Source organism: Mesitornis unicolor, unplaced genomic scaffold (assembly GCF_000695765.1).
Source record: "Mesitornis unicolor isolate BGI_N332 unplaced genomic scaffold, ASM69576v1 scaffold12148, whole genome shotgun sequence".
Lineage (NCBI taxonomy): Eukaryota > Metazoa > Chordata > Aves > Mesitornithiformes > Mesitornithidae > Mesitornis > Mesitornis unicolor.
This window is the reverse complement of record NW_010202583.1, coordinates 27,156-39,213: the sequence shown is the minus strand read 5'-3', so window position 1 is coordinate 39,213 and position 12,058 is coordinate 27,156. Positions and strand designations below refer to the sequence as shown.

Genomic DNA, 12,058 nt, shown 5'->3' with positions numbered 1-12,058 from the left:
GAATCTTCTTCCTCTATCTACGCTGTTTTACTGTGGAACTTGCTCTGTGCACCTAAGCACCTTTGCTGTCCTTCTCTGACATTTTGGTTCTACTGATTCTTTTTTTTTTCTCTCTTAATACACTCAGATGCCAGAGTAGAGGTGTCCTCTGGCCCTTTGAAGCCCATTACCACCATATGAGTATTTTGCTGGGTAGACTTAACTGCAGTTTCTTCATTGCTAAGATGAAAAATACTGCTCTTGGCCAAACAACTAAATACTGCTCTTGACCAAATAACTAACTACAGAGCACCAAATTTTCTAGTGGAGGGGATGCTTCAATGTACATTAGAGCCAGGGAAGATTTACTGGAGATGGTGGCCAGATGATAGTTAGCCATGTACGTGGTCTAGTATATGATGCTGAAAGAGCAGTTTTATGCATCTGTAGAACCAGGTTTTTGAAATGCTGGTGGGGATGCCCCATGCAGGCTGGCCACCCTGCCTTCACATCCAAGTGTCACTTCTTGCCTTCAGAAATTATTACCCAGACACCTGCCTGCCCGCTTTTCCTCCCAGGCGACTGCGGGTCTCTATTTCCACAACACAGGAGCTGACCAAGACGTGCCCGCTCATGAACGGCAGCTGGGTGGGAAGTCAGGAAAGCGAAGCTGACACCACGTGGATCCTTCCCAACTTGCCCAGTAAGTGCACATGGACAGCCACAACGCCTGCTGCCAAGTCACCACACTCCTGTATGCCCTTGTAAGTAGTTATTTCATGCTGTTTTTTTCAGAGCACAGACAGCTCAGTATCTTGTTCTGAAGATGAAGTATTATTGTTACATCAGGATGGTCATGACCAGAAGTCAGTAGTTTTGCAATACGTTACGTTAATGATAGTTTATTTTCCAGAAGGTAAAATCCACCTAATATCTCTGGTCCAGGAAGAACTTTCTCACTCCCTTTAATCTTGTGGAAAGACATGGCTGACTTGAGTCTCAGCTCTGTGTTTTCCAGCACATATTTGAAAGCATCTGCTAGATTGGGGCATCTCATTTTAGAAGAATTAAGATGAAAATATTTTACAGGTAGATTTCAACCAAGGACTTGTACACTTCTGCAGAGTGGGCTCCATGAGGCCTGGTGTTGCACAGCAGAAGTGAAGGTGCTCCCAGCCGCTAGGTGCTTTAGGAGATGCAGTAATGGCTTTCCTGGCTGTAATGTAACACATGTGTACACCCCAAAGCTGTTGCACCCATCCCATTATACAGCACAGGCAGTAGCAGCCATGTAGCTATCAGTTGAGGGGCTGCAGTTTGGCCGCCCTTGTTCATTCAAGCAGTCTGAAGCTGTATAAAACAGTTTCAAAGTACCAGGTGAGTACCTTCACGATGGCTAAGATACCTTCACAGTGGAATACCAGGGCCTGAGGTTTTAAATAAGCAGAAAATGGCCCACACAGAGGTTGCCCATTCTGCATAAACAACCCAAAAGCACAGTGCAAGGCAAAGTGATTGCTATGAACAGTTCTTGCCCTCCCGGCAGCGCGTTTCCTCCCAGGGTGAGATAAGCCTGCCAAAGTGCCTGGACTAGACTAGACAAGAGGTGCTTTAATGGCCTGGCAAACCAGACCCAGACAAGCTATTTAAGATAAGGCTGTCCTATAAATGTCAGGGGAACTGCGTACACGTCCCTGCCATGCCAGAGATGTAAAACATGAATTCAACTCTGGCATGTGAGGACCTGGAGCCCGAGGGAGGTGCGGTACAGCTCTGCGTGGATGCCTGTCAGCCGGGAGCTGGCTGTGGGAGCTTTGTAGGGCATGCCAGGCAGGACAGGGCCAGAACACCGCCACCCCCAGGCATGAAGCCCAAAACAGCCTCCAGGCCTGGCCCATGAAGGAGGAGTGGGCTCCATAGCCTCAGGGCTGATTCAGCAAACGTGCATCCAGACACTCACCCAGTGCAATCCCTGCAGCTAGCACCCAAGGACAGGATCAGATCTTTTCAGTCAAAATGTAATTTTTTTTCTCAGTTGCCATGCTGAGCAGGATAGCATACATGGTTTTTAGCACATTAGCATCATGGTGCCCTGGGCAGCAAGGTGAGGCTGGTGCCAGGGCCCATCTCACTCCCTGGGCAGGAGATGGGCAGCCAGAGCAGGCACCAGGGCAGCCCCAAGCATTGGGCACCTTCCTGGGGATGGGGTCAGGCTGAGGGGGCCCATTAAGCACTGCTGAGGCAAGGACTGAGACATAACCCACTGTATAGCAGTGAAGAAATACGGTGTGACACGCCATACCTTTTCCTTTGCAGAAGTGCATGGAGGGTGTTGGTTTGTTTTCTCTGCTTTGTGTAAACTACAGGTGGCAGCCAATGTAGCAAAAATCTTGAGACTTTCTGAGATTCCCTTGTGAAATCTGATTGAGTTTTGAGGGTAGAAGCAGAGGATGGGGGGCAAAGGGAGGAGAACACAAGATGTTATTTTAATTAAGAATATTACTTATTTAAATTTTTCCAAAGATGCAGAGATAGACTAGTTCTGCTATCTTGTGAGCCAGTTCTGACCCTCTATACCCTCAGCAAGAATCACTTGGTTTGCCAGGACTGTTTTTCCCTGGACACCTTATGGAATAACATGCCATTAGCAAAAGGAGAAATCCTGGAGAAAAACCATCGTTGTCCACCATGATCCTGGATCGGTATCAGCAGCTGCATGACCAGTGTGTCCCCGCCACATCCTTTAGCAATACCAAAGGTGTTTGCCACAGATTTTTGTATCCATAGACTCACCTTCAGACCCACACACAGTGTTCACGCAGCTGGGGAAGGAAGCTGACTGTGCTCCTATTATTTTTGTGGCAAAATATGGTAGCAATTAGGAAAGGAATTTGATAGCAACTGTGGAAAACGTGCCCCAGGGTGAGAGAAAGGCTGTTCTTTCTACACGATGGTAGCTGGTTGCAAATGCAAAAGAGCAGACTGGTTTCTGGTTCCCACCTTCACCCTCCCAGCAAGGCTTGCCCCCTTACCCGACCCCTTGCCAGGCTCCACCACCACAGATTCCAGAGCCACACAGCACCTCACTGTGCCACATCCCACCTTGCTGGGGTTGAAAGAGGATGATAGCATCTCATTTACAATCATTACTGGCAAAAGGTAAATAACTGCTATTGCTTTCTTTTCTCAAGATGACTTTCTGCAATCTAGACAGGCAATGCAAGCCAGGCTTTAGTTAAACACTGCCTGAAGGAGCTGGAGTCTCCTTTTATCATGGCTCAGCCCCACTGAAATCCTTGAGTGTTTTGGTGGCTTTCAGAGCAGATGGAAAATGGCTGCAGCTGTGGGAGAAGCTCGTTTATTGAGTTACTGCCTCACATTTACCAGCACTCAATAGAGGTTGTAATGTGTGCAGTAACACTTTCCATGGAGGGAAGAGGTAACAGGACGCGTGTAATACTTCTTCATTTCTGGGCCTGAGATGTATGGAGGCTGGCTCCTGGTGGTAGTAAAGCCCTGCACTAAACCATTACCCCTGTACTCTTGCAGAGCAAGAAGTGTTTATAACATGTTTGCAAAAGCTGGAGGGAGGTGTGTGTGTCTTTAAGTAAATCAGCATGTCATCCCCACACCATATGGACTTTCTGTCAGCAGACAGCCATCTGCCTGACTATGATAGCAGACAAGGATAACTTGAGTTCAAGGTTCAAAGGATGATAGTAGGTGAGAGCTGTGCAAAGGAGACCTGAACAGCAAAGGAGTGCAGCTTTGTCACCCCACTCAGAGAGAGATGTGCTGGCTATCAGCTAGAGGCAATAACATTTGTGGCCCCAGTGATCTTTTAGTCAATCTTTTTTCTCCATCTTTCAAAACGTTCAAGGACATGAGTTCCCTGGCTGCATGGCAAGAGGCATTTGGTTGCGCGTTGGGCAAACAAGTCTTTCTCATTCTGGTTGCAATTGCTGTGACATGGCTCTTGGCTTCTGATGGAGTCTGACAGAGACTTGCAAAACCGGGAGGCTGCATTGCATTGACCCAAGAGCTCAGTTTAATCATTTGCAAAAAAATCCCCTCCAGAGTCCCCTGTGGCTTGGGCTTTTCTAATGGCTTGGAGCCGTCGTTGCAAGTCTGGGAGTCCCGGTCAAGCAAGCAACAGCTGGCCCAGAGATATCTGAAAATGTGAAAAGCAGAGGTGGTGCTGGGTAACACTGTATTGTACATGGCCTTCTGGCTTTCTCACCCACTATGTAAAATCTCAAGGCTTGTCAGCTCTACTCACTTCACTTAGTTATAGGTCTGGCCTTCCAGAACAAAGTATTTCAGAACAGCCCTGAAAATTAATTACCTCATTTTTTAATGCAGAAGAGTTAATAAGTCATTGTAAGACTCATGAAAAACTGTAACTAGCTCCTGTTGTCATTAATTGTCAATAGGGACCTTTTCTCTTGGAGTTGGGGTGTCTCTGGGTGGCCTTGCTAAACTTGCTGAAACCTCACTCAGATTTTTATCTTGATTCATGTTGCATAACAATTACTTTGATTTGACATGTTTCTTTTTTTCCTGCGTTATTTCAGGACAGAAGAAAAAAAGATCTTGCCCAACATCCTGAAGAAAATTGGCTGGACCCCAATGGTCCAAGTCAACAAAATTGGGAAGTCCTATGGGCTCAAGTGTGAGCTCTGTGAGTGTCCCCTTTCCACCAGGTTTTTCCGTGCCACGAGGTGAGGGTGAGGGGCGGTGCTGGAGGGGGGCTTCAGAAGAGGCTTTGTGGAGAGCAAGCACAGATGTGGAGGGCCAGATGTGGCACATGTCGGGTACTCCTGCATATTATTTAATACTGTAACCTAACTACTAACATTTTCAAGTTCCATCAAGGTGGGTCTAATGGTAGTGGAGGCACCTCTACTCCCGAATAACTGCAGCATAAGCTCAGAGCAGAGCTGGGCTGAATTCGGGCATGGGTGAATGACATTATGGCTGGGATGCTGCAGCACCTAGGGGTAGCATACAGTGTGCACAGATGAGACTGGCCAAGCCTTCCTGAAATTTGGTGACTAGGACAGGTGGCAGAGCTTCCATGCAGAGGGGGGACTCTGCTCTGCCACGGCATCATCTCCTCCAGCTCAGCTGGAGCTGGGCCAGGTGCTGTCATCTGCTTTATCCCTCTCCCAGGGGCAGCCACAGCTTCCCTTGTGGAGCTCCCCAGAATGCAGCCCTGGGCAGAGCAGTGGGGAACGCAGACAGCTGGGTTTACCAGCATCACACGTGCCAGGCCCTGGTGCTTAAAGCCAGGCCAAGACCCTGGCTGTGGGGCTAGGCCTTCCAGGAGGATCCAAGTCCTCCCCTTGAGAGAATGTTAGCATAGCACTGGTTGTATCTCATGTAAGGGCTGGTTTTAGTCTGGTCCCTTATAAGGATGATGTGATTAAGCTGTCTGTGTATATGTGGACTTTTCAGTCTCCTTTCCTGTAACTTTAAACCCTATTAATTTCAGCCAAACTAGGCAGAAATACAGATGTCTCAGAGGCAGTAAGATTCGCCAGTGTCGCATAGCTGGGTAGGAAGGAGAGACGATGAGCACTCGCACTCACACTCACTGAAAGGACACAGCAGGACCTTGCAGACCTATGTGGTGGTCACAAATCCACCTGGTAGCCAGCCTTCACCAGGCACACGGCTACATGGAAAGTGCTGTGCTCTCTGACCAGGTCCCTTCTCAGGATCTGGGATCACCAGGCTGCTAACCATGCAACGTCCAACAACCTCTAGCTTCCTGGAATGAGACCTCTGGGGATGGCAGGGGATAATGGAGCAGACGTGGTAGAGGCTGGGGAACAGATCTGCAGCATCTGGTCCACCTCTGAAGCAGTATCTCCCTTGGAGGATGTCTTGCTGGGGCAAGCACTCTAGGGGGGCAGGAAGATTTGGTGCAAACAGCAGCAGGGGAGGAGGAAAGACCCTGTTTGCCGGGGTTGTGTCTCCCTCCCCTGGCGCAGCAGGGGAAGGAGAGCAGGGCAGGCAAAGCAGCTGTGTGGGCCTCTCTGAGCTGCAGGTCAGCACGAAGCCTCTTACCAAGCAAATGTACGAAAGCCTGCAGCACTGCTACAGCAAGGAAGCAGTTAAGGTTGGACATGATTACCTTGTAATCTCCGTGCCTCCAGGGATCTCTAAGTAGCTGAAGTTTCAACACTTTGCATTATAAAATGTAATGATGAGCACAAGACCTTTTTTCCCCCCTTTTCTTTGGCTGCTCAGGTATTGGGTTGATTGTCTCTGTAGGGTGATGTGAATGACACCCTGGATGTACCCAGTTTCAATCTGTTGTCCATAAAACAGAGCTCATTACCATCAGTTCAGATGTAGATGCTCATCAAAACCTTGGTGGGAGGGGTTCTGCCCAAGCATCAGTGGCATGGAGGGCCTGACTAGGAACCAAGGTGTGCATTGTGGTTCGAGCATGCCTTGGAAAGTCTCTGTTAGTCGGTTTTGTTGGTAGTTCTGCAAAGAAAGCGTAATTTTGGCTTACATTTGAAAGTGCCCTTTCTCTTGTTTGTTTCTCTTTATGGCACTCGTTTCAGGACTACAGTCCATCCCTACAGAAGGGCACCTTTTTAGATACCTGTGAATAACTGCCATGCCCCAGGAAAGACCATGAGACTTGCTGTTAACCCTGACAGTGCCTTGCTGAGAGCAGTCCTCGAGGCAGGGCAGCAAGGTGTATTGTACCGGCATGGGACCTTCCACCTTGCAATCACCATATGTACAGTTAATTTTAAACCCATCCTGGACTTAACCAGGCCTGCCTGCTGCCTTCAGGGTGCTGCAGGTAGAAGAAATATTGGGGGAAGATGGATCATGGGCAGGTAGGCTTGTGGGGAACCCCATCACAAGCTGCAGCACCCTGTAAGCAGATGGTGGATGTGCTCTTCTGAGCAAAGGACCATCCTGCAGGGGAGGAACGGGCGTCCTCAGATGACTGCCATGAAGGCTAGGAGAAGCAAGGAGCTGGTGCTCCCAAGCTGCAGCTTGTCTCTGATGGAGCCTATCCTTTCCTTTCCAGTGGCAAAATGCGAGTACTTCAACGCGGGAGGCAGTGTGAAGGACCGCATCGGCCTGAGGATGGTGGAAGATGCAGAGAGAGCTGGGATTATAAAACCAGGGGACACGCTGATTGAACCCACTTCAGGAAACACAGGTGGGAAGGGTAGAGATGCTCCCTCTGCCAGGGTACCAGGCAGGCTGGCATTTTTGAGGGGCTGCAGAAGGGGCAGGGATTCAAGGAGCTCTTGCACTTGCAATTACAAAGCCATCAGTGCAAGTATCCATGTCCCTTTGCTGCTCCCTGCACCAACGGGGGTGAGGGGACCTGTGCACCCCAGGGCTGTTCCTCCCACAGCTGGTGCCGGCTTCCTGCCCACCCTTACAGCCTCTCTCAGGGACTCGCTGCTCCGGCATCACCTTCCCCCCTCTAGCTGGAGAGCAGCTGGCTCTATCCATCACCCCCAGTGAAATTGGAGCAGATTCCCTTCGCCTGCTCGCCACGGGGTGGCCTGTGCCACTTCGAGTGTGTCCTCTCGACTGAGAACATTTGAGGGAGAGGAAAAGGCACTCCTGAAGCCAAATCACCTCTCTGCTGTGTTTTGGAAGACAAAGGAAGAGACTTGAGCCTTGGCGAGGGCACATCCTGAGAGGCTCATGAAGGATCCTCTCACCTGTAGCTTTTCGGTGAAAATTTCTAGGTTATGTTTACCAGCAGGAGAGAGGAGCATAGGAAGCCATGTGTGTTGGTCAGCTTTGGCAAATGCTGTTGTCCTTTCCTCCCCACCACCTAGGAATCGGCCTGGCTCTGGTTGCTGCAGTGAAAGGTTACCGCTGCATCATTGTCTTGCCGGAGAACATGAGCATGGAAAAGGTCAGAGCTCTGCAGGGTGTTACCCCGCAGCCCGGGAACATCTCCTCCCCTGTCTCCCTCTGCTTCTCCCTTTCTAGAGACCGAGTGTCCTCTCCTTTAAAGGGTAACAAGCCTCACCGCACATGCTGATGTAGCTTTGTAGTTATTCAGAAGATTTCCTCTGGATGAAACAAAAAAAAGCACACTGTGATGGCTTGGCTGATTATCCAGTGTCAGCAGTGTGGCTGGGGTCACACATCTGGCTGCAGAGAAATGGAGCAGTAGCTGCTGTGTGAGAGGGCAAGGGCTGGATGAAGTGGAGGAGAGGCAGGCGTCGGGGCTCAGCTGCTGGTCCTGCTGACTTCCCCTCTGGCATCTGATGTGTCACTTGATGTCTTCGTGTCTCTAAGATTTTCTTTAACCCAGAGACACTCATGGCTGGCTGAGCTGATGCTCAGGTGAAACTGCCATCTTGGACACGTCAGAAACCTCTGCCTTGGAGAGCCAGGAGTCTCACAAACTGCTCAGCTGAACTCACGCCAGTAAAGCCAGACCTGGACCCTGACTTGGCTCTAAACTGAGTCCTTCTCCAAAGCGCCATCCTCATTTCAACCTAAATCTCACTTAAGCTCAGTCTGGATCAGATACCACCTTCAGTTGCCACAGGCTTAATCTCCAGGGGCCCCAACACCCACCCACCCTTCTCTTTTGATCCCCTCTCTCCCTGACAGCCACATCTCTCTGTGAATTAATACCCTAGGGCTGATTTGTGGTTGTTCCTTCCCCATACTAGGTGAGGGGAGAGAAGGGACCTGGGGTAAAGACAGCTTTAAGACCTTCTCCTTGCATGCAGGGACTCAGACCCCAGCACAGAGGAGATGTTGCCCCTTCCCCAGTGCCCTCTGCCCCTTTTCCCAGGTACCAAGGAGAACATAGCGTTACCCACCTCTGCTGTGTACTCAGTCTGCCCTCCGAGTAGGACAGGGCACAAAGCCAGGCTTGAATCTATGTGCCAGCTTCAGGCAGGAGGCCCCGGGTGCCAGGAGGGTGTCAGAGATAGCATAACCCAGAATCAGACATTGTATCTCCAAATGTTAAATATCTTCCACACGCAAAACTCCTCTGGCATCTGGCACTGCCATAAGCCTGCAGGTTCAGATTACCAACGCTGCATGGGATCAGTTGCACTACATCTACTCTCGTCCCTCCCAAAGGTCGATATTCTGAAAGCGCTGGGTGTTGAAATTGTGAGGACCCCGTGCACCCGTTTTGATGCCCCGGAGTCTAACATTCGTGTTGCCTGGAAGCTGAAAAGTGAAATCCCAAACTCTCACATCCTGGACCAGGTAAATGCTGTTCCTCCACTATGTCTCTTTCTAAACATGGTTTATAGCGTGTGCTCCAAGTGTGCTGGTATTTGAGGGCTTCACTCAAACTGGCAACGGAGGCAGATTTCGTCAGTGTTTTATGGCGTTTGAAACTTAATCGCTTCTCTGTAAAGCGCAGGGTGGCAGAAACAAAACAAGGGACACTTCCAAACCTGCAATACTTCTGCCAAAGCCTGGATGTGGGCGAGGCTGGGTTTTCTTGCATGCTTCAGAGTTCTCAAATTGCTTCAGATTTAACTTTGATCTGAAAAAAAAAATCCCTTTTTATACCTGGCTAGCAGCCTCTCCTCTGCCTCAAAAATAAGCCTCGTGCTGTAAAGAGCAAACACCAATGATTCACACCAGTAGTTCCTGCAGCACTGAGTCTCATACAGGAGGGCACTTCTCTCTCTGGTCTGTCCTCGCTGCAGGAAGGCATCCCTACAGTGAGTAGGGAGCCCCTATAATGCAGAAAAGTCAGGGAAGCTCCTTTCTTTTAAGAAAAAGGGAGCTCAATGTCTGAATATGCATTTCAGAAGCAGCATAGTCTGTGGTCATGAACATGGGGCTGCACACATCTGAAATTTATATATATGTATATATATATATAAAAAATATTTTAAAAAAATTTTCTAACATGGCTTTTGAGAAGAGATCTGTTTTGTTTTGTTTTATGAGTTTTTTAGGAGTATTGTGGGTCCATGTTTTCAGCTTTTTCAAGGCAGCAGAAATGTCTAAAAGGCTTCTGTCTAAGCAATAGCTAAAATACTGATAAGCTCCCTTCCCTACGGCAGCTAGGGCTTTAACAAAACCACCAGATCCCACAAAAGCTGGCAATGCAGCTTATGGGACAGCTGCACCATCCCCACACCGAATGGGCACCCAGTGCCAGAAAGGGGGTGTTTGTGGGCACATTTATTCTTCCAGTGTGGACAAATCCCAAGTGTCCTTGGAAATCAATCCCAAAGTGACAACCAGGAGCAATACCTGTGACCTGGCCTGGCTGTGTTGCTGTCCACCCCTCGCCAGGGAGAGGCGGGGAGCAGTTGCATGCTTTGGGTAAAGCTCATCAGGAGGTTTGTTAGTTTGGTATTTGACCTATGCTTCACACAGTAACTCCTGCTGTTCTCTGTTGAAATAAACAGTACCGAAATCCAAGCAACCCCCTGGCTCATTACGACACCACAGCTGAGGAGATCCTGGAGCAGTGTGAAGGTACCATCTGCACTGGTGTTTCTATGTGCTGAGGATGTGCAAAGGGCTATAACCCTCTCTGAGATGCTTATTTTACATAATTTATTTACTTAAATGTCTAGAAATGGCCAAAAGGGCCTTTGTAGGTGAAGGCACCCTTCATAATACTGATGCACAGAGAGTAGCAACTTCTCATAAGCCCCTCCAGCTACACCTGAGCCTGCGAGGCTTCCCTGCTATGGCCTCCCATTTCAAAAGCCTGAGGGAGGAGATCGGAGGCTTAACAAATTCAGTTTCTACCCAAGGAGGAAGAACCCATCTCCTGGTGGCCACAAGATCCAGCTCTGTGACCTGTCAGCTGGGATCACACGATGGCCTCACTGGGGAATATAAGTCCATCAAGGGCATGGCAGGCTGCATCTGATCCAGCACACTCATTTGCAAATCAAAACAGTAATGTTTTGAGGTAGCAGCTGGGGGAGGATGAAGGACTATCCTATCCATGTCTGTGCAGATAGAAGTGAAAATCATTGCCAGTACTGGGAGTGCTGCGAAATGTAAACAGGACTCAAGGGTTTTAAGAAGACAGCAGTTATCATTACAGTAAAGCTGGCAGAAACAAGAGAGTCCCATCCTTCCCTCCACTACAACATTGATATTTGCTCCTACTGGCTGCCAGCAGTGAATTACAAGTCCCCTTTCCTCTGTGCAGTTGCAGTATAAGGCTCTGAAAGCCTGATTAGGGTTCCGCTCCCACCAGTCCTAAATCAGTGTAATTTCAGAGATGCCAGTGGGGTTACATCTAAGTGACGTGTCAGAACAGAGCTCTGCTATCCCTTCACTGTGAATGCTAACACTAGCTGAAAAGTTGTGCCTGTTATTGATCTGTGCCACTTTTCAAGTGTGTGATTTGCTTTGATATGGTGTGGTTTGGGAGGGCTGGAAGTGCTGAGATCCTCCCTCCCACTTAAGCCATTAGGTGCCACAGACACTGAAATCATGGATGCGAATGGGAGATCTGGGGGTCACCTTCAACCCCTCTGTGCTGAAGCAGGATCAACTGTGCTCAGATCTCGCAAGCTCATCTGAGCTTCTCCACAGGGCCATGCTTTAGCAGCTAACATGCCCTCTGCCTATCCTTACTGCACACAAGGTTGTAGCAGCTGAGGGACATGGGCTCTGCCTCAGCACAGGGCCCTGAGTAAAGGAGAGACCATGCTGAAGGCCATACTGAGTCTCTGCAAGCCCCTCTCATCTCTGACCTGCAGGCAAGGTCCACATGGTGGTGATTGGATCTGGAACAGGAGGCACCATCACCGGCATCGCTAGGAAGCTGAAGGAGAAGTGCCCAGAGTGCAAGGTAAGCTGTGAGGCAGGGCTGCTCGCTGGGAACCATGCCCCCTCCAGGTTTTCCTGCCTGTGCTTTTGATCAAGCCTAACCTCACCCTTGCCTGAGCCAGCAGCTGTTGTCTCCACCTATTTGATTTTTCACAGTGAGCTTGCCTTTTGTTGGAAACAATTTGGTGTTCAGCTCAGCTTGAGCTAGCAGCATCCAAGTGCCTTAGAAGTCAAAGGCTCCACAGTCCCCATACTTTGCAGGACACAGCCAGAGGTTCCCCACAGAAGT

General features: G+C 49.3%; 1 protein-coding gene across 1 annotated transcript in view; it reads left to right on the top strand.

Annotated features, from left to right (window-relative positions):
* Positions 1–612: 612 nt before the first annotated feature.
* LOC104545334 (cystathionine beta-synthase-like) overlaps positions 613–12,058 on the top strand; it is a 20,415-nt gene continuing 8,969 nt past the window's right edge. Inside the window, exons 1-7 of the mRNA XM_010190445.1 lie at positions 613–743; positions 4,554–4,660; positions 7,040–7,174; positions 7,812–7,891; positions 9,085–9,216; positions 10,383–10,452; positions 11,700–11,791. Of these exons, the coding sequence (XP_010188747.1) occupies positions 613–743; positions 4,554–4,660; positions 7,040–7,174; positions 7,812–7,891; positions 9,085–9,216; positions 10,383–10,452; positions 11,700–11,791 (747 nt within the window). The remainder of the gene's footprint in view (positions 744–4,553; positions 4,661–7,039; positions 7,175–7,811; positions 7,892–9,084; positions 9,217–10,382; positions 10,453–11,699; positions 11,792–12,058) is intronic.